The sequence below is a fragment of the Castor canadensis genome, chromosome 12 (assembly GCF_047511655.1).
Source record: "Castor canadensis chromosome 12, mCasCan1.hap1v2, whole genome shotgun sequence".
Taxonomy (NCBI): domain Eukaryota; kingdom Metazoa; phylum Chordata; class Mammalia; order Rodentia; family Castoridae; genus Castor; species Castor canadensis.
The window spans coordinates 60771772-60790989 of NC_133397.1; the positions used below are offsets into that span (position 1 = coordinate 60771772).

Sequence of the window (19218 nt, forward strand, 5' to 3'; positions counted from 1 at the left end):
AAGTCACTTCACATTTCTGGGCTCAGTTTTACTTTCCTCATCTGTAAAGTAAGGAGGTTGGAAACAGAAGCCATAAATGTTCTTTATCTGGAGGAGAGGAGGGAAGAGTTGAGAGAGAGTCTTACAATGTAGCCCAGACTGGTCTCAAATTCACAATCCTCTTGCTTTAGCCTCCTAAGAGCTGAGATTATAAGGCATGAGGTACCATACCCGACCATAACATGTTTTGATCTTTTTTTGGTGGTGGTACTGGGCTTTGAACTCAGGGCCTCACACATACTAGGCAAGTGCTCTACCACTTGAGTCACTCCACCAGCCCTTTTTTTGTGCTGGGTGTTTTCTTTTTTTGAGGTACTGGGGTTTGAACTCAGGGCCTTCACCTTGAGCCACTCCACTGGCCCTATTTTTTGATGGTTTTTTTTCTAGATAGGGTGTCGCAAACTATTTACTTGGGCTGGCTTCCAACCTCTATCCTCCTGATCTTTGTCTTCGGAGTAGCTAGGATTATAGACGTGTGCCACCAGCACCTGGATATGCTGGGTATTTTCGAGAGGGTCTCATGAACTATTTTCCCGGGACTGGCTGCAAAGCGTGATCCTCCTGATCTCTGTTTCCTGTGTAGCTAGGATTACAGGCATGAGCCACTACCAGCAACCAGCCAAAATGTTCTTTAAAAAGACACATCTTAGCATATATGGTGGTTCGAAGCCAGCCCAGGCAAATAGTCTGTGAGACCCTATCTCAAAAAAAAAAAAAAAAAAAAATCACAAAAAAGGGCTGGTAAAGTGGCTCAAGGTGTAGGCCCTGAGTTCAAACACCAGTACTGCAGAAAAAAAAAAAAAAGAAACGGAAGCAACTTAAATGTTTACCAACTGATAAATGGATAAAGAAAACACAGGCTGGGGTTAAGATAGCTCAGTGGTAGAATGCATGCCTAGCATTTGTGAGAACGTAGATTCAATCATCAGCACCTCAAAAAAATAAACAATGAAAATATAGAACACATACATGATGGAATACTGTTCAACCACCAAATGAAAATCTTTTTTAAAAAATCCTGTCATCTGCAACAACATAGATGAAAGCTGAAGATCATTATGTTAAGTGAAATAAGCCAGGAAGAGAAAGACAAGTACTGCATGATCTCATTCATATGTGAAATATGTATTTTTTTTTTAAATCATAAAAAAGAATGGTGGTTACAGAGGCTGGGGCTGAGGGGACTGAGGGACTGAGGAGAGAGGTTGAGCAATGGGTACTGAAGTTGTAGTTTGATAGGAGTAAGGCATTCTGGTGTGCTGTTACACAGTGGGGTAAATATAGATAATGATAATGTACTGTATATTTCAAAATCCTAGAAGGAAGGGTTTTGAATGTTTTACTATAAGGAAATGGTAAATATTTGAGGGATAATGTTGAACCCAATTTAGACATTGCAAAATGTACACGAGTCAAAAAATCACATAGTACCCCATAAATATGTTTCATTTTGTTTTTATTAAAAAACTAAATTTTTAGGGGGTGGGGGCAGGGGGGAGAAATGAACCAAGACTTGTATGCACATATGAATAATAAAAGAAAAAGGAAAAAAAAATAATAAAAATAAAAATAAATAAATAAAATAAAAAAAAAAATAAATTTTTAAAAAATTGGATAGACTGTTCATGCCCCTCTTCTATGAAAATCACTCAAAGAAATATTCCAGCCAAATTAATATTTAAAATCATAACAAAGCCAGAAAAGACAAAGTACTCAAAAAAATGCATTTCCCTTTCTCACCCCCACAAAAAAACTTCTTAATGAGGTTGGAATGGATAACTTCTGACATTTACCAGTTACAAACAGAAAGTGCCCTGCACACAACAGTCCCTGGAAGTCTGAGTTTGTGAGTTGTTCATCACCTAGTGGCCTAATGAAGTAAATGCAACTTGCCAAGTGCCGGTATAAACTTCCAGCCATTTTGTGAGTTCTGACAGTGCAGAGCAGCAATTTAACCTCCTAGAAATTGCAAAAGAAGGAAAGTACAAACCCTCCAGACTTATATGCAATTGTAAAGACTTAGCTCACTACCCATTAATTCTGCAAGGATGTAGGAAAGGCCCATTTTGTGCCTAAATAATCACAAGAAGTGAAGTACTAATTTGTTAGACTGCTTTTGTGCAGACTGATATGAATTGAAGGTAAATTCAGATGCCATGAGAAAACTGCAAATATGCTTTATAAACTGGAATACTGTCTTCAAAGGTTCATAAGATTGGCATGTGAAAAACTGATTATATTTCTCCTGTATGGTTCCAGTGAACTGACTTCAAAATAATGAGAAATCTCAATTAGGTTTCAATCCAAAACAAAAAATAAAGCCAGACGTGGTGGTACACACCTGTAATCCAAGCACTGAAGTTGAGGCTAGAGAATTGCAAGGCCTGGGCTACATAGTTAAAACCCTCTCACCAAAACAAAAACAAAAATAAAAAACAAAAAAAACCCCACCTAATTAGCATAGAGATTGATCAATACCCTAGGAAAAAAAGGATTTTAAAAACCTCAGACCATATCACTTCTCTGACAACCCACTCCTGGGACAACCCAGCTCTGAGGGCTATACTCTCTGCTATTTTTCTTCTATCTCAATAAACTCCCATGCTTTAACTCTCAAAGAAGCAGTAGCTGTAGCTGCTGCTGCTGGGCATGATGGTACACATCTGTAATCCCAGCACTTGGGAGGCTGAGGCAGGAGGATTGAGAGTTCCAAACCAGCATGGGCTACATAGCAGAAACCCTGCCTCAAAAAAAAAAAAAAAAAAAAGAATTCTCAACCATACAATAACATCTTCAAGAAGTGATGCACTTTCCCATCCAATTCAAGGAGAACTGGAATGATCCTCTGTTGGGGAACAATAGAAAGCATTCCTTTAAACTGAAAGGCAGACTAGAAAAAAAATTATATTAAATTACTTCAAAGCTCTTTCCAACTCTAAGAGTCTATCGTTCTAAATAAAATGAACAAACAAAACCAAACAAATAAAACACTAACAAATAACTAAAGAGTCAGCCTCATTTTTTTTTTTTTTTTTTTTTTTAGTATTTACCCAGGCAGTTTAACCTACTGGCTAAAAGCATAGATTTGATACTAGCTTCTATTTGAGTAAATCTGGACAGATTATTTAAGTCTATTTACCCCAGTTTTAATATCTGTAAATTTAGAATAGTCCCTATTCTCCTAAAATTACTATAAAGATTAAATGATACTATTCTTTGGTAAGTACTTAAAACAGTGTTCTGCACATGAAAAGTTCAAAACTAGCAACTTGAAAAGAAAGGTAACTGGGAGTTTGGGAGAAGACAGGGAAGGAAATCTGCTTTTTTTAGTTATCTGTACCCAACCCTCAACCAGAGCATTTCTGGCGACTGCTGCCAGAGACTGAGTTCCTTTGGCAACCAGACTCAAAAAACACCCCAAACCTACCTTCTTCAGGGAGAAGGCTCATCTCTTGCTCTAGAATCTGGCAATTTTCCCTACATAAAGCAGACTCACTAAGTAAGACTTCACTGCTCCAAACTCAAGGAATTGGAAAGTATTATTCTCCTTACTTCCTATGCGCAATCACGGAACATCAGCATTCAAAAGGGACCTCAGAGACCATCTAGAGAAATCCCTTTGTTTAATAAATGAGGACAACAGGCTAAAAACAGTGAAGTCCTAGATATAGCAAGTATGTTGCAGGGCTAAGACAAAAATTACAGGTCTCCTTATTCCTAGTGGTCAAAATCTTCCATTTTCAAGTGAAAAAAGAAAACTGGCTCATATATACCTCCCAAATGCAGGAATTACAGACGTGTACTGCCATGCCTAGCACCATACTACATCTTAAACAATACAGCCTATACAGGTTGAACAACTTTCTGAGTTTTGGGTTTGGTTTGGATATGTTTTTGATGGTACTGGGGTGTTGAACTCAGGGTTTCAGGGTGCTAGACTGGCACTCTACCACTTGAGCCAGTCTGCCAGCATTTTGCCATACTTACTTTTTTTTTTTTTTTTTTTGGTTATATTGGGGCTTGGACTCAGGACTTCATGCTTGCAAAGTAGCCACAAGCACTCTATCACTTGAGCCAACATCCAGTATGAGTTTTAGATTTGGGATTTTCAGATTAGGAATGCTCAACTGGTAAAATCTGCAAATATTTAAAAAAAAAAAAGCGGGGCACCAGTGGCTCATGCCAGTAATCCTAGCTACTCAGGAGGCAGAGATCAGAAGGATTGTGGTTCAAAGCCAGCCCAAGCAAATAGTTTCAGAGCCCCTATCTTAAAAAAAGGGCTGTTGGGAGTGGCTTAAGGTGTAGGCCCTGAGTTCAAGCCAAAAAAAAAAAATCCAAAATCTGAACACTTCTGGTCCCAAGTATTTTAGATAAGGGATACTAACCCTGCACTACCTAGTTTACACAGGTTAGAGAGGAGTAGAAGTAGCAGAGTACAGAGGTTAACAACATGGACTTTGGAGCCAGACCACCTATTCAAATCCAGATCTACCTCTTGTTAACTGTGTGGCTTTAAGCAAGTTTTCTAACCTGACTCTATAAATATAAATAGGAGTTAGAATGACTACACGTAAGGTTATTTTAAGGATTAAATGACATAATCCATGAAAAGTTCTTAGTGTGTATACTATTCTGCTTCTCATCATTACCAGTTGTATTAAGAAAATAGCATGCATAATAACAAGAGACTAATCTACTTCCTGGTTGTAAGAGCACTGAGACACCTGTTTATTTAGCTCCATTTCCTGCCGGAGGAAATACTTAACTGTAACTAACCCATCACTCATTCATTTCTCTGGATCTAGGGAAGAATCAATGCATAGACTAGAGGCACATACTATTATGATAAGATGCTCAAGGTTACAAATGATGGTCAAGAAGGCCGGAACCCAAGCCTGCCGTTTGCAGCAACACTCATCTCAAGGTCAACAAGATACAGTTCTAGTTCCATCTTTTTTTTTTTTTCTTTTTTTAACTTTTTTGTTTTTTGGCCATACTGGGATTTAATGGGGTTTAAACTCAGGACCTCACACATGCTAAGCAGGTGCTCTACCAACTTGAGCTACTCCACCAACTCCATTATTTACATTCTGTACAAATAAGCAAATTACTTCTCTCTCTAAACCTTTGTTTTCCCATCTATTAAATGAGAACAACTAATTTAATTATGGTAACAGCTGACATTCAGGAAGCACTTTCTATGTGTCAAGTGCTATGTTAAGCACTTTACCTGGCTATGTCATTTAAATCTCACAACTTTATAAGGCAGGTACTATTATTACCCCCATTTTACAGACAGATTAGAAAAATGAGACTGAGGATGTAGGTCAATGGTAGAGCAATTACCTAACATGCACAATTCCCTGGGTTCGATCCCCAGCACAGCAAAAACAAAAACATATGACAGATTAGGAAAATGAGGCATTTTAAGGCCACAAAGTCAACTACTAGTAAAATTAAGATATTAGTGCAAGAGTTACACTGGTCCCAGAGTGCACATTCTTTACTCCTAAACTGTTCAGCTTCTCAAGTGTATTGACATCATTTGGTTATGTTGTTAAAACAAGACAATCTACATACAGTGCTTCCACATGGCCTGGGTCATCAGTCAGCCATTATTGTTGTTGCTGCTATAATCATCAATCCCTTTGAGCTTTTCCCAGTCATTATTCTTTCCTGAGTTCCAATTTCACCTGAAGGAAAAGGGATGTTTTCCTACCTAGGTACCAGCTCACTGGGTAGACTGGTGTAGAGTTCCAGCATTTCATTCCTTCATATAATACAAGGATTAATTACTTGGGTGGAGAGACAGGGAAATATTAGAAACCGTTATACCAGTAGTTTTTGTTTTCAACAAATCTTTAAAATCTTTATTACTCTCATCAGAGTGTGGTGGCACATGTCTACAGTCCAAGCAAGCTGAGATTACAGGGAAATTTCAGGGAAGCTAAGATAGGAGGATCTCAAGTTCAAGGCCAACTTGGGCTACATAACAACACTGTCTCAAAAACCAAAACAACAACAACAACAAATATATATATATATATTACTCTTATTAGAAAAGGAAATGTGCATTTATAGGCTTTTTATCAAAATGAGACAGATATATAATATTCACTAAAAATCACATGATCAGTTCTCTACCCCTCTTCCTCTTTCCACTCTCCTGCTGTCAAAACTGATATATTCATCATTTAATCCTTACAAGAAGAAAAAATGATGTCATTACTCAGTATCTCCATTTGACAGGTACAGAAACTGTTTCAGAAAGGTTCAAGGCCACATAGCTAGTATATCAACAACCAGGGTTACCAGAAAAGAACTTTCAGACATGAAGGAAAATAAAAGTTGATAGCAGCTGTGTAAAAGATGCCCAGAAGATACCCAAAAAGAACGAAGGTGCAATGGCACAAGTATGTAATCCTAGCTACTAGGAAAGATGAGGTTATGGATCACTTGAGTCTGTGAGCTTGAGAACAGTCTGGGCAATACAACAAAGGTGGTGGGGGGGGGCAGAGAGAATTAAGACTGAAAATGAGACTTATCTTTTTTTTTTTTTCCCCCAGTGCTGGGGATTGAATTCAAGGCCTTGACCCTAACAATGAAACTTTTAAGAAACTCTTTTTTTTTTCTGGGTGGGGGAACCCCCCAGGGTAACTGGGGTTTGAACTCAGGGCCTCACACTTGCTAGGCAGACATTCAACCACTAGCACCACTCTGTCAGACCTTTTTTCTGTTGGGGTTTTTTGAGATAAGGTCTGTTTTGTTGGTTTTTTCTTTTTGGGGAGGGGACGGGGCTGGCTTCGAACTTTGATTCTCCTGATCTTTGCCTCCCAAGTAGCTGGATTACAGGTGTGACCCACCAGTGCTGGGCTTTAACAAACTCTTTTTTTTTTTTTTTAATTTTTTTTTATTGCAGGACTGGTGCTTGAACTCAGGGCCTCATGCTTGCTAGGCTTTGCTAGGCAGACACTCTTATCACTTGAGCCACTCCACCAGCCCTTAACAAACTCTTAAAAAGGCTTTAACTGCTCTAATGAGGCAAGACCAATCAGGAACTGTAACCTAAAAAGCCAGCAATGCAGTGAGCTATCACTAATCCTGGCCTCCCAGAAAGAGTGCAAATTACCGATAAACCTGAAAAAGCAAGACTTCATTCATCTCTGATTATATACCAGTTCTCATCTCCCCAGGTACAGAATGATATAGCAGTTTAACCTGCTAAAGAGCACGTTGCTCAAGTCAGAACAAGCATCTTTTTGGGATCTAAGCAACTTGAGGACAGGAACAATTATTACTCATGCAGATATCCTCCTCATTATATGTTACAGAAACCTCTATATAGTCAATATACTTTTGTTTAAAAATTGAATTTATGGCAGGGGGGAGAAATGACCCAAACAATGTATGCATATGTGAATAAGTGAATAAAAATAAATAAATAAATAAACAAAAATTGAATATATTCATTCAACTCTTATGTTCTAGGCACTGTTCTAGGAAATAGGAATAGAGCAATGATCAAAACAATGCCCTGCTGGAGGTGTGGCTCAAGTGGTAGGTGGCCTGCTTTGCAAGCACAAAGCCCTGAGTTCAAACCTAGTCCAACCAAAACAAGAAAAAAAATGTCCTGGGCTGGGGATGAAATTCAGTGATAGAGTGCTTGCCTACCATGTGTGAGGCCCTGGGTTTGATCCCCAGCCAAAAGAAAAACAAAAGTCTTGAGTTCAGAGGAAGATATTCAAGCTAGTAATACAAACTCAAGAACTTTTAAGGTAGTTGGATGTAGTGGCACATACCTGTAAATCTAATCTCAGCACTCTGGAGGCTGAGGCAGGAAAATTCCAAGTTCAAGGCCAGCCTGGGCTACTTAGTAAGACCCTGACAAGAAAGAAAAGAACACAGGAAAAAATAAAGGAAGGAAGGAGAAAAGAGAAAGGAAAAGAAAAGAGATGTGGTGGTACATATCATGTATAAAGTATTGAAAGAGAGCACTTAGGAAATGAGCACATACAGAACAGATTCAAGGGCTGCTTTGAGTGCTCCCATCACTGGAAGCTGATGAGATCAGTGTGAATCAGATTTAAAAAAAAAAAAAAAAAAAGGGTAAGAAAGAGGAGGAGAGTCAAGGGAGTAGTAACATCATAGTGGAAGCCAAATGAAGCTACAGTACAAGGAGGGATTGTCAAATACTACAAATGTGCCAGTGGCTCATGCCTACTTGGAAGGCTGAGAACAAGATTGAGATTTATGGATTGGGGAGTGGCTCAAGCAGGAAGAGTGCCTCCCTAGTAAGTGTGAGGCCCTGAGTTCGAAATCCTGTACCACCCCCACAAAAAAAAAAAACAAGAGGAATGAGATTGAGATTTGAGGCCAGCCTAAATAGTTTCCAAGACCCCATCTCCAAAATAACCAGAGAAGGGCTGGTGGAATGGCTCAAATGGTAAAGTGCCTGCCTAGTAAGTGTGAAGCCCTGAGTTCAAACCCCACTACCACCAAAAAAAGAAAAAAAGTTAATAAAAAAATAAAATTATTTTAAAAAGTAAAATAACCAGAGCAAAATAGACTGGAGGTGTTGCTCCAGCAGTAGAGCACCTGTTTTGCAAGTGTGAAGCCCTGAATTCAAACCCCATACCACCACAAAAAAAAAAAAAAAAAGAAAAAAGAAAAGAAGATGGCTGAGAAATGAATTTATATGGTGTTTTCTAAGCTTTTCTTTCCTACTCCACATGTAACTTTTTTTCTCTTTTAATCCAGGTAAAATCCCAACATTGTCCAATGAATACACATTAGGTTTCTGTTTAATGCAATCATATTCCCATCTCGAAAAAACAAAAATAAAAATCAATGCTCTTAATCTGGACATGATAGATCTTATATAGTGAGTAATGCTGAATAAATGCTTTGTGTGGTTTAAGTAACTGTCTAAAACAAAGTCCTTTGCCTTGCTTGTGCTCAGTAGGTGGGATTAGAAATGAGCTAAACGTATTTTTTTTGTTCTGAACTCCTTTCCCTCCGAACTTAGACTGCTAAATAAAGACACACACACACACACACACACACACACACACACACACACACACACACTCCACCTTCTCCTCCTCCAAAACAAAGCTGAAGCCAGGCATGGTGGTGAACACCTGTAATTCCACCACTCAGAAGGCCAGAGAGGACTAGTGAAACTATGTCTCAAAAAAAAACAGAACACAATCAGATCTCAGATCCAAAAACTGAATGACAGCTAGGATTAACTGTGCATTGCACCTTTTTTTTCTTTTTTTTTTTTTTTTGAGACAGGGTCTCACTATGTTGCCCAGACTGGTCTCAAACTCCTAGTCTCAAGCAATCCTCCTGCCTGAGTCTCCCAAGTGACTAGAACCACATGCGTGGCATTCCTGTGTCCTGCTGTACCTTCTTTGTTTACTAGACATTGGGTTATCAATCATTTGCTAATTAAAAGGCTGTGTGCTTCATTTACATTTTTCTCCTTAGAATCTCTAGATACAAAGTACAATTTCTGATGTCTTCATTATAAAGGAGACACTACTCCAAAATAAGGACTTTAAATTTCTGTGCTCTGGCAAGGGCAGTCAAGTCTCAATAATTCACACTACTGAAACAGCAGAAAAGTAACCACTAATAATTAGATAATGCAAACATTCTTCATACCTTCCTGAAATGGCTTTGACTTCTGAATGGATTGTACTTTATTACTTCTGCCTGGACTACCCTTCCCTTCACTGTCCTCCATCTTACATCTGGGACTCTGGGTGTCATCTTATTTAGACAGCTTTTAGATTCCTTCCACAGTTAAATTAAGATCCTGCCATTGGAGTCCCATTGCATCCTCTGCTAACTCATACCCTAATATTAAACACACTGTCTTTTGTTACTTTATTGTATCCCTCTCTAAACCATAAACATCTTGGAGGGCAAGGACAAGATCTCATTCTTTGTATATTTTTCTTGTTGAGGATGTATCAAGAAATCAATAATTATTTGTTGAAAGAATGAATAAATAAAATGGAATATGACCTAGAATACCTTCTGTGATTTTTGTAACACATTTCCCTTGATAAACCAACTGAACTCTGGCTAATATTAAAATTACTGCATCCAAGCTCATCTCTGGTTGATAGCAAAAACAAATTTCCCCTATCTTATGACAGAAAAAGAGAATAAAAAAATTGTTGGATCTGGAGACCTAAGGCAGATGAGTGAGTATCCCATCCCCCATGGAGGGCACTGCATTCCTGCATCCTAAAGGAGAGATACAGATCTGCCACAGGGCTAATGAGCAAAATGCTCTCAAGATTGTTCCCTTCCCCCAATAAAGGTGCAAACCAAACCAGTTCCCCTGAGAAAGCCGGTGAATCTATGGCCAATGAGAAAAACTCACCTAACCCAGAGTTAGAACGTCCATAAAAACCCCAGCCTTCACCTGTGCAGCGAGCCACCAGCTTCCGGGCTCCACTGAAGTACCTTAGCTGTAGCCTTTCCTTTCTCTCTAATAAATCCTACTTTATATACCCGCTTTGGCTCATCATTCAGTTGCCTCACGAGCCAGTTCACTGGCCTCTGAAGGCCAGGACCCTCGACACCAAACGTAACAAAATGAAACAGCATGCCACCCAAAATCAACCTCTTTGCCTGGATTGGCCTCAAATTGCAATCCTCCTGATCGCTACTTCCTGAGTAGACAGGATTACAGCTGTGAGCCAACAGCACCTTCATGGGACTGGGGTTTGAACACAGGGCTTCAAAACAGGCACTCTACCCCTTGAGCCACACCTCTAGTCCAGTAAGGCAAATTTAAATAGCTATATCTGGACTAGGTAGGGTAAAGAAAACAAGTGTGATCCCTATTCCTAAATTTCCTACTCCCTGGGAATGTAAGAGTCAGAAATCATCCCCACCATTTCCCAGACACTAGAGAACATCTAATGTAAACATTACATCATAAATGTAAACATTAGAGAATGAGAGGGAAGAGATTCTTTTAATCCAAGAAAGTCAAGAACCTAAGATAACTGAACAGATGTTCTCACTGAAACTGTGGCTCAAGTGCTACAGCACCGGCCTAGCACAGCCCAAGGCCCTGAGTTCAAACCCCAGTGCTGCCAAAAATAAATAAATAGTAAGTATGGAATAGATGTTGTGGGACAGAAAAACAAAGACTGGCTGGAAGGACTTTTAAGGTAAAGTTATCTCACATAACAAAGTCCACACCACAGGCATCAGAAACCAAGGAAAGGAACAATCCACAACTAGGGCTGGGGATGTAGCTCAGTGGTAGAGCACTTGTCTAGCATTCATAAGGCCCTGGGTTCAATCCCCACCACTGGAAAAAAGAAATACTCTAACCTCTCAATCAAAAGGAAAAAAAAAAAAAACACAACTAGGAATCAAGAAGCCTAGCTCAGGTCCTAACAAGCTGTAAGGCAAGTCACTTCTTTCTTCTCATCCAAATATGGTTCATCTGTAAAGTGGACATAACTTAGTGGCAAAGTTATCTAAGATCATTAAACAAATAATGTAAAATCACTTTGAAAGTTTTACATAACATACCAAGGTAAAAAAGAAAGCAGTTGCATACTAGTAGTTTCCACCTGTAATCCTAGCTACTTGGGAGGATGACTTAAAGGACTGTAGTTCAAAGACAGCTCAGGTAAGTAGTTTGAGACCTCATCTCCAAAATTACCAGAACAAAATGGATTGGAGATGTAGCTCAAGTGCTCAGAGTGACTGCTTTGTAAGCATGAAGTGCTGAGTTCAGAAACAAAGAAGCAGCAAAAATCATCCCTCTAAATGGAGTATAAATCCTTTGGCTCAACTTCCAAAGTCTATAGCTGATTCACTATCCCAGCCTTGGTAAACCCCTTAACCAACCTGTGGTCACTTGAATGAGAGAAGAGTCATGTGTGAGGCTCCAAGGGTAGGGCAGTGACTATTTAGTCTGTTGTTTCATATCTCAGTGGCTTCATCCATAAAGTGGGTGGTGTGGAATTCACAAGATAGCATAGGTCTGAGGAAGAGAGTACAGAATTTGCCAAAAGTAAGTAAAATACTTACATAACCCTCTGCTCCACCAGAAGATAAATAACCAAGATTATCAAATAGCATCACTCCCTAGATAGATTTAGAAAAGGGCTTGGAGTTCGTTTAGACTTGTTTTACCGATGGGAAAACTGAGGCCCAGATACATGACAGATGGATTATAGAAGTCTCAGAACTAGTCAGTCCCAGAGCTGGGGGTAGGGCCCAGAGTCTCAGTTCCAAAGTCCAGATTCCTCTTGACCTGATCACAGCATCACCCAAGGCACCTGTGGGGCAAAAGGCCAATTATCAACATTAAGACATGTCACCGGCCATGCACAGGGGGTTCACATTTGTAATCCTAGCTACTTGGAAGACTGAGATTGGGAGGATCAAGGTTCAAGGCCAGCTGGGACAAATACTTCAAGGACCCCCCCATCTCCAAAATAACCAGAGCAAGCCAGGCACCAATGGCACACATCTGTAATCCTAACTACTTGGGAGGCTGAGATCAGGAGGATCAAAGTTCAAGGCCAGCACAGGCAACTAGTTCTACATGACCTCATCTCCAAAATAACCAGAGCAAAAATGGGACTGGAAGCTTGGTTCAAGCAGAAGAGTGCCTGCTTTCCAAGTGTGAAGTGCTGAGTTCAAACCCCAGTTTCACCAAAAAAAAAAAAAAATAAATAATAATAATAATAATAAAGGTGCAAAATAAACTAGAAGTGTGGTTCAGTGGTAGAGCACCAACTTTGCAAGTGAGAAGCACTAAGTTCAAACCCCAGTCCCATCAAAAAGCCCTATCATTGTACGATTTAATCAATAAAAATGTGGGTCTCTGGACTGGCAGAGTGACCCAAGCAGTAAGAGCACCTGCCTAGCAAGCAGGAGGCCCTGAGTTCAAACCCCGGTGCCACCAAATTAAACAACAATAAAAAAGACAAAATGTGGACCTCTGAAGGGAGGGATGTAGAATTCTGGTGGACGGAAAGAGGTTAAGAGGTGGAGGAACTGGGAAAGGGAATTCTGAGGAGGAATACTGAGTCCTAGAGGCATTCAGACAAGGAAATCAAGGAAATATTTCAGGCAAAAATTACTTAAAATACATAGTCTTAGGGAGAAAAAAGACCTGTTGAGGAAATTTTTCTTTATGGAAGATGTTTAAAAAATAGATCTAAAGCTGGTAGAGTGACTTAAGCACTAAGAGAGCCTGTTTAACAAGTGTAAGGCTGAGTTCAAACCCCAGTGCTGCCAAAAAAAAAAAGTAGATTTAGAGGGGCACAATTCTTTGAATCAGAAAAAAAAAGTAGATTTAGAGGGGCACAATTCTTTGAATCAGGATACTCCTTGATTATATACAATTTCATCCCTTTATCACCTGACTTTTTAATAATTACGCACACGTTTATATATGCTTTATATGTTTTTTATGTTGTTAACTTTTGTGTGTGTGTGTGTGTTACTGGGGTTTGAACTCAGGGCCTCATGCTTGCTTATAAGCAAGCACTCTCTACCACTTGACCCACTCCATCAGCCCTTTTTCATGCGTGTTGGGTATTTTTGAGATAGATTCTCACTTCCTGTCAGGACTGGCCTCGAACCTCTATTCTTCTGATCTCTGCCTCCTGAGTAGCCAGCATTACAGGCATGAGCCACCACTGCCCAGAATATGTTTAATTCCTAATCTACTCTGTCTCCAAAGACAAGGCCCTCTGCAGAGACCTCTAGTAGCTTAGTGGTCAAGAATAGTCTGTGGACTCAGCTTATCTAGACTCAAATCCTTACTTTACCACTTCATGTGTAGACTTTCAACAAATTCCTTCACCTCTGTACATCTATAAAATGGAAATAGTATCACCACCCATTTTAGGAGGTTGGGTGAGGACTAAATATGTATACTATCTCAATGTACTTATGGGTTTCTATTCATTTTAGTTATAATGGTTCCCTTTTTCTTTTAATATAAAGTAGTTAATAGAAATTTCCAGAGTTGCAAATAGTAGTAACTGCTGTTTTGCAAAAGTTTTGTTATATATGTGTGTGCATACACATTACATGTATGTCTAACTCATGATATAAAATTTATTTCTTACAATGGTCTGCTTCTACAAATGTTGAGTTGCTGATCTAAAGCATAGAATAATGCTTAGAGGCCTCCTGATGCTTACCACAGGCTGTGTTCTCACACTGACTGTATAGAAGGAAGAGGCAAAGTAAACCTACCATTTACACCTCAGCCCAGGCCCTGTGCCCGGTCTGTACTGTGACTGGGGAAACATAGGAGGGGAGGGGGTAGAAGAATGCTTACAATAGTGCCTAGAACATATGCTTAGAACATACTAAGCACTTAGTGCTATTATTGTCATCGTTGTTTTAGTGTACCTCTGTATTAAAGTTCTTTGCAGGGTTAAATAATGTCAAAGCCCTTTGGAAAATTTGATACATGATATTAATGTAAATCATAAGCAAAAAGCCCTTTTCTCCATCTCTGACACCAATGCAAGCAGAGCCCTAGTTATACACAATTTGTTGCTTGGCCCACTAGCTATGTTACACTGAATTGAAGACTCCACAGATTATGGCTTATCTTACATTCCATCATGCTCTGTCAATATTTGCAGAGAACTGGAGGCTTGGTGCCCAGTAAAATATATTATTTTTATCTGGTTGGGGCACTGGGGTGGAGAAAACAGGAGCCACACACATGAGCAGCTAAGGGAAGGTAAGTGAGTCATATAGAGAACTGTTCACTGCCCCATGCCAGGTAGACTCAAATGTGTCACAGACAAGGCCTGAATGACAGATACCTGTGCCTTTGGGCAGCACTGAATCACTTCCGCCTCCGTATCATCACCCAGACACCTCATAAAATAATATTTGAACCCATACAGGTGTCACTCACTTCAGGAAAAACTGGAAGTCCCCAAGCAGTACAACCAACGGTTACTTGAGGGGTTTCTTTAAATAAGAAGCTCATGCAATGCTTTGAAAATACCATTTAGTCTAAAACCCTGCCTAGCCAGCTTGAACTACGTAGCAAAACCTTGTCTCAAAAACAGATGGCTGGCTGGTATGTAGCTCAGAGTGCTTGGACTGGAGGTGTGGCTCAAGTGGCAGAGCACCCGCTTTGCAAGCTCGAAGCCCCGAGTTCAAAGCCCAGTCCCACCAAAAAAAAAAAAAAAGATAGGAAAAAAAAAAAAAAAAAACTGGAAAATATGCTCACCAGTAAGAAACTCAGGTCTGGATTCCATCCCGAACACTGTGTGACCTTGAATCAGTCACTTCATCTCTCTAGATTTAAATGTCTTCCTCTGTTTAAAAAAAAAAAAAAAAAAGTGAGAGAAGAAACAAAACACCTACCTCAGGGGTAATAGTAAAAATTAAAAATAGTATGCAGGAAAATGCCCAGCATAGGATCTGTGCCTTCTCAGCTCTACAGTAGACTGTAATTGTGATATACTTGGGGGTCAGTGGCCAGCTGGCCTGCACAAAGTCACAGACATCCTAACATCTGCACAGACGTCTGCTTCGTAAGCTTCTTCCTGTGCTGGGGGGTCTAGGAAAGCAGTAACTTCCACCTCCTGCCTTAAAGCAGTGGTTTCTGATGCTTTGGGAAGTGGGGGTGAGGGGCAGTGCTCCTCCATTATCCACTAATAAATTTGTGCCTGCGTTTATTCACATTCCCGCTTCCGATGGTGGGGTTGGCATTGACCATCCCCCACTCTTCACACCAGCCTGGGGGGGGGCGGGGTTCCCAAGATTCGTGGTGCGGAACGGGAGGGGGCGCGTTCTAGAGCTTTCAGGCCGACCCCAAAAGCGCGTGGGCGGCGTGTCGCCATTTTGTGTTAAGAAAACATGGCGGCCACCCCTGTGGGGCAGAAAGCCGCAGGAGCCCAAGAGCGCCACGTTAGCCGCTTTCTCTGATGTGTTCTTAAGCACGTTATTCACACGGTCCTCTCTGGTTTGGCTTCGCCCACGGAGGAAGGGGCAGACGCCAACTCCTCCGCCAGAGGCTCGAGCGACCTTTCCTAGCAGAAGGAGCTCGCCAAGAAAGGCCTTCCAAGATGGCGGCCGCGGCGACGGCCGCCCCCGGAGTGCGGGGTGCGTGGGCGCACGACAGAGCGGGACAGAAAGGCTGCGGCGGGAGCGAGCGCAGCCCGCGCGGGAAAAGCTGCAGGACCACCCCTCCAAAATTCTACAGTCGGCACCCCTGAATGAATGAGTCCTCCACAGAAGCACACTATTGTTTCAGTGTGGCGAAACTGCTCCCCGTAGAAACGCCACAAGGGCACATGGGCTTTCCGCAGGTTTAACCGAAGACCAGCAAAATGCAAACAAAGCATTATGTAAATGGACGCCATTCTTTTTATGGCTGTGATTCTAATGCTTCACAAAAACACCAAAGACAGTACTCGGGCAGCGGCAGCGGGAAATAGATTTCGTTCTTTCTGCTCACCAGCCCGGACAAGGGTTGGGGGTGGCGCGGGGCGCCCGGACGCCGGGGACGAAAGGGCCCCACGTGCCTGGCGGCGCGCGCACCCGCCGGTCAGGCCGCGCCTCACCACCCCTCCCCCCCGGAAGACGGAGGCTGCCCCTCCCGTTTCCCCCACACTTTCACGCATGCGCGCTGGCTACCTCACGCACACGTTTTAAAACCGCGGCGCCCGTGCTACCGCCTGCAGTGGCCACCCAGACTGCCCGTATCGCTCCGCGTGCAAACCCTATTGGCAAAACACGAAAATGATATGTGACTCCCATACAAAACGCTAATATTTTCAGTCATCCGCCAGTACCATTAGAGTTAATAAAATACATGCCCACTTTAAAATTCTGCCGGACTAACAGCGTCAGCCCATCCTGTGCATTATCTTTACTACTGCGATGTTAAAATGATTTTTTTTTAAAGTTACGCATGGGGGTTGGCGCAACCTTGGGACCTAAAAAAGACGGGTCCTCATTTTTTTTCAAGGGGTCCTGCGCAGCAAGCACTTCCGGGGTCAGAGGGTACTCGGGGTTGAAAGCGGGCTTCCCGCCCCGCCCAGACCGCCGAGGCTGCCGCCGGAGTCGCCACCGCCGCGCCCTCGCCCACCCGCCCGCCCGCCGCTCCCGGCCCCGCTCGCCCCCCTCCGCCGCCGCCGCCCACCCGTGCGACGACGACGCGGCCTCCCGCCCGCTCCCGCTCGCTCCCGCGGCCCTCGCTCGCCTCGCGCCGGCAGTTTTGGGCCTACACCTCCCCTCCCCCCGCCAGCCACCAAAGACTTGACCACGTAACGAGCCCAACTCCCCCGAACGCCGCCCGCCGCTCGCCATGGATGCCGGTGTGACTGAAAGTGGACTAAATGTGACTCTCACCATTCGGCTTCTTATGCACGGAAAGGAAGTAGGAAGCATCATTGGGAAGAAAGGGGAGTCGGTTAAGAGGATCCGCGAGGAGAGTGGCGCGCGGATCAACATCTCGGAGGGGAATTGCCCGGAGAGAATCATCACTCTGACCGGCCCCACCAATGCCATCTTTAAGGCCTTCGCCATGATCATCGACAAGCTGGAGGAAGACATCAACAGTTCCATGACCAACAGCACGGCGGCCAGCCGGCCCCCGGTCACCCTGCGGCTGGTGGTGCCGGCCACCCAGTGCGGCTCCCTGATCGGGAAAGGCGGCTGTAAGATCAAAGAGATCCGCGAGAGTACGGGGGCCCAGGTCCAGGTGGCGGGGGATATGCTGCCCAACTCCACCGAGCGGGCCATCACCATCGCGGGCGTGCCGCAGTCGGTGACCGAGTGTGTCAAGCAGATCTGCCTGGTCATGCTGGAGACGCTGTCCCAGTCTCCGCAGGGGAGAGTCATGACCATCCCCTACCAGCCCATGCCGGCCAGCTCGCCGGTCATCTGCGCGGGCGGCCAAGACCGCTGCAGCGACGCCGCGGGCTACCCGCACGCCACCCACGACCTGGAGGGACCCCCGCTAGATGCCTACTCGATTCAAGGACAACACACCATTTCTCCGCTCGATCTGGCCAAGCTGAACCAGGTGGCAAGACAACAGTCTCACTTTGCCATGATGCACGGCGGGACCGGATTCGCCGGAATTGACTCCAGCTCTCCAGAGGTGAAAGGCTATTGGGCGAGTTTGGATGCATCTACTCAAACCACCCATGAACTCACCATTCCAAATAACTTAATTGGCTGCATAATCGGGCGCCAGGGCGCCAACATCAATGAGATCCGCCAGATGTCCGGGGCCCAGATCAAAATTGCCAACCCAGTGGAAGGCTCCTCTGGTAGGCAGGTTACTATCACTGGCTCGGCTGCCAGCATTAGTCTGGCCCAGTATCTAATCAATGCCAGGCTTTCCTCTGAGAAGGGCATGGGGTGCAGCTAGAACAGTGTAGGTTCACTCATAACCCCCCCTCTGCTGTTTTCCCATGATCCAACTGTGTAATTTCTGGTCAGTGATTCCAGGTTTTAAATAATTTGTAAGTGTTCAGTTTCTACACTTTATCATCCGCTAAGAATTTAAAAATCACATTCTCTGTTCAGCTGTTAATGCTGGGATCCATATTTAGTTTTATAAGCTTTTCCCTGTTTTTAGTTTTGTTTGGGTTTTTGGCTCATGGATTTTATTTCTGTTTGTCGATAAGAAATGTAAGAGTGGAATGTTAATAAATTTCAGTTTAGTTCTGTAATGTCAAGAATTTAAGAATTAAAAAATGGATTGGTTAAAAAATGCTTCATATTTGAAAAAGCTGGGAATTGCTATCTAAAACTCTTTGTTGGTGCTTTTTTTCCTCTCCCCTTTAGTGTTAGGTGATGGCTAGCGACAGGAGGGTGGGCCCGACCTGGGTGTTCTTTCAACTCTTCTCACCTTATAGTAAGGTTCCATTCCCTCTGCCCCAACAAAGGAACAGCAGGTTGGGCCTGCTTTGGGATGTTTATTTACAGAGACCAAGGGTCTCTTCCCTTCCCCGGAGTGACAGCGCTCCACTCGAGTTCCAGAGAAAGGCCTCTGCCCATTTCTCTGGTAGAAACAGGTCTTCTCAGGTGGAAAAAGTGCCCATTCTGTAGGACCAGGTGAATGGAGGGCATCCTTTCCGTCTAACCAGCCCGTCACTCCCATCCTGCAGGAAAAACTTAGCCAGGAACAAT

At 42.7% G+C, this 19218-nt stretch overlaps 1 protein-coding gene, 1 long non-coding RNA gene and 1 other non-coding gene across 20 annotated transcripts in view; 2 read left to right on the plus strand and 1 right to left on the minus strand.

The window, feature by feature from the left end:
* LOC109688663 (uncharacterized) overlaps nucleotides 1-16644 on the minus strand; it is a 110727-nt gene extending 94083 nt beyond the window's left edge. For 6 of the 18 annotated variants that reach the window (XR_012439738.1, XR_012439736.1, XR_012439737.1 and 3 more), the window contains exons 1-4: nucleotides 16488-16628; nucleotides 15299-15386; nucleotides 12217-12362; nucleotides 11929-12064 (exon numbers count right to left, since the gene is read on the minus strand). This is a non-coding gene — a long non-coding RNA (uncharacterized lncRNA). The other 12 variants (XR_012439739.1, XR_012439740.1, XR_012439746.1 and 9 more) reach the window with 6 other exon arrangements.
* On the plus strand, nucleotides 14227-14356 carry LOC141415291 (small nucleolar RNA SNORA51). Its single transcript, XR_012440274.1, has one exon. It is a non-coding gene; the product is annotated as a small nucleolar RNA SNORA51 (small nucleolar RNA).
* Nucleotides 16645-17182: 538 nt separating the features above from the next.
* Pcbp1 (poly(rC) binding protein 1) lies at nucleotides 17183-18799 on the plus strand. The gene has a single exon (XM_020167155.2). It carries the CDS (start codon nucleotides 17384-17386, stop codon nucleotides 18452-18454), a length of 1071 nt encoding a protein of 356 aa, XP_020022744.1. The 5' UTR covers nucleotides 17183-17383; the 3' UTR covers nucleotides 18455-18799.
* The last annotated feature ends 419 nt before the right edge of the window (nucleotides 18800-19218 follow it).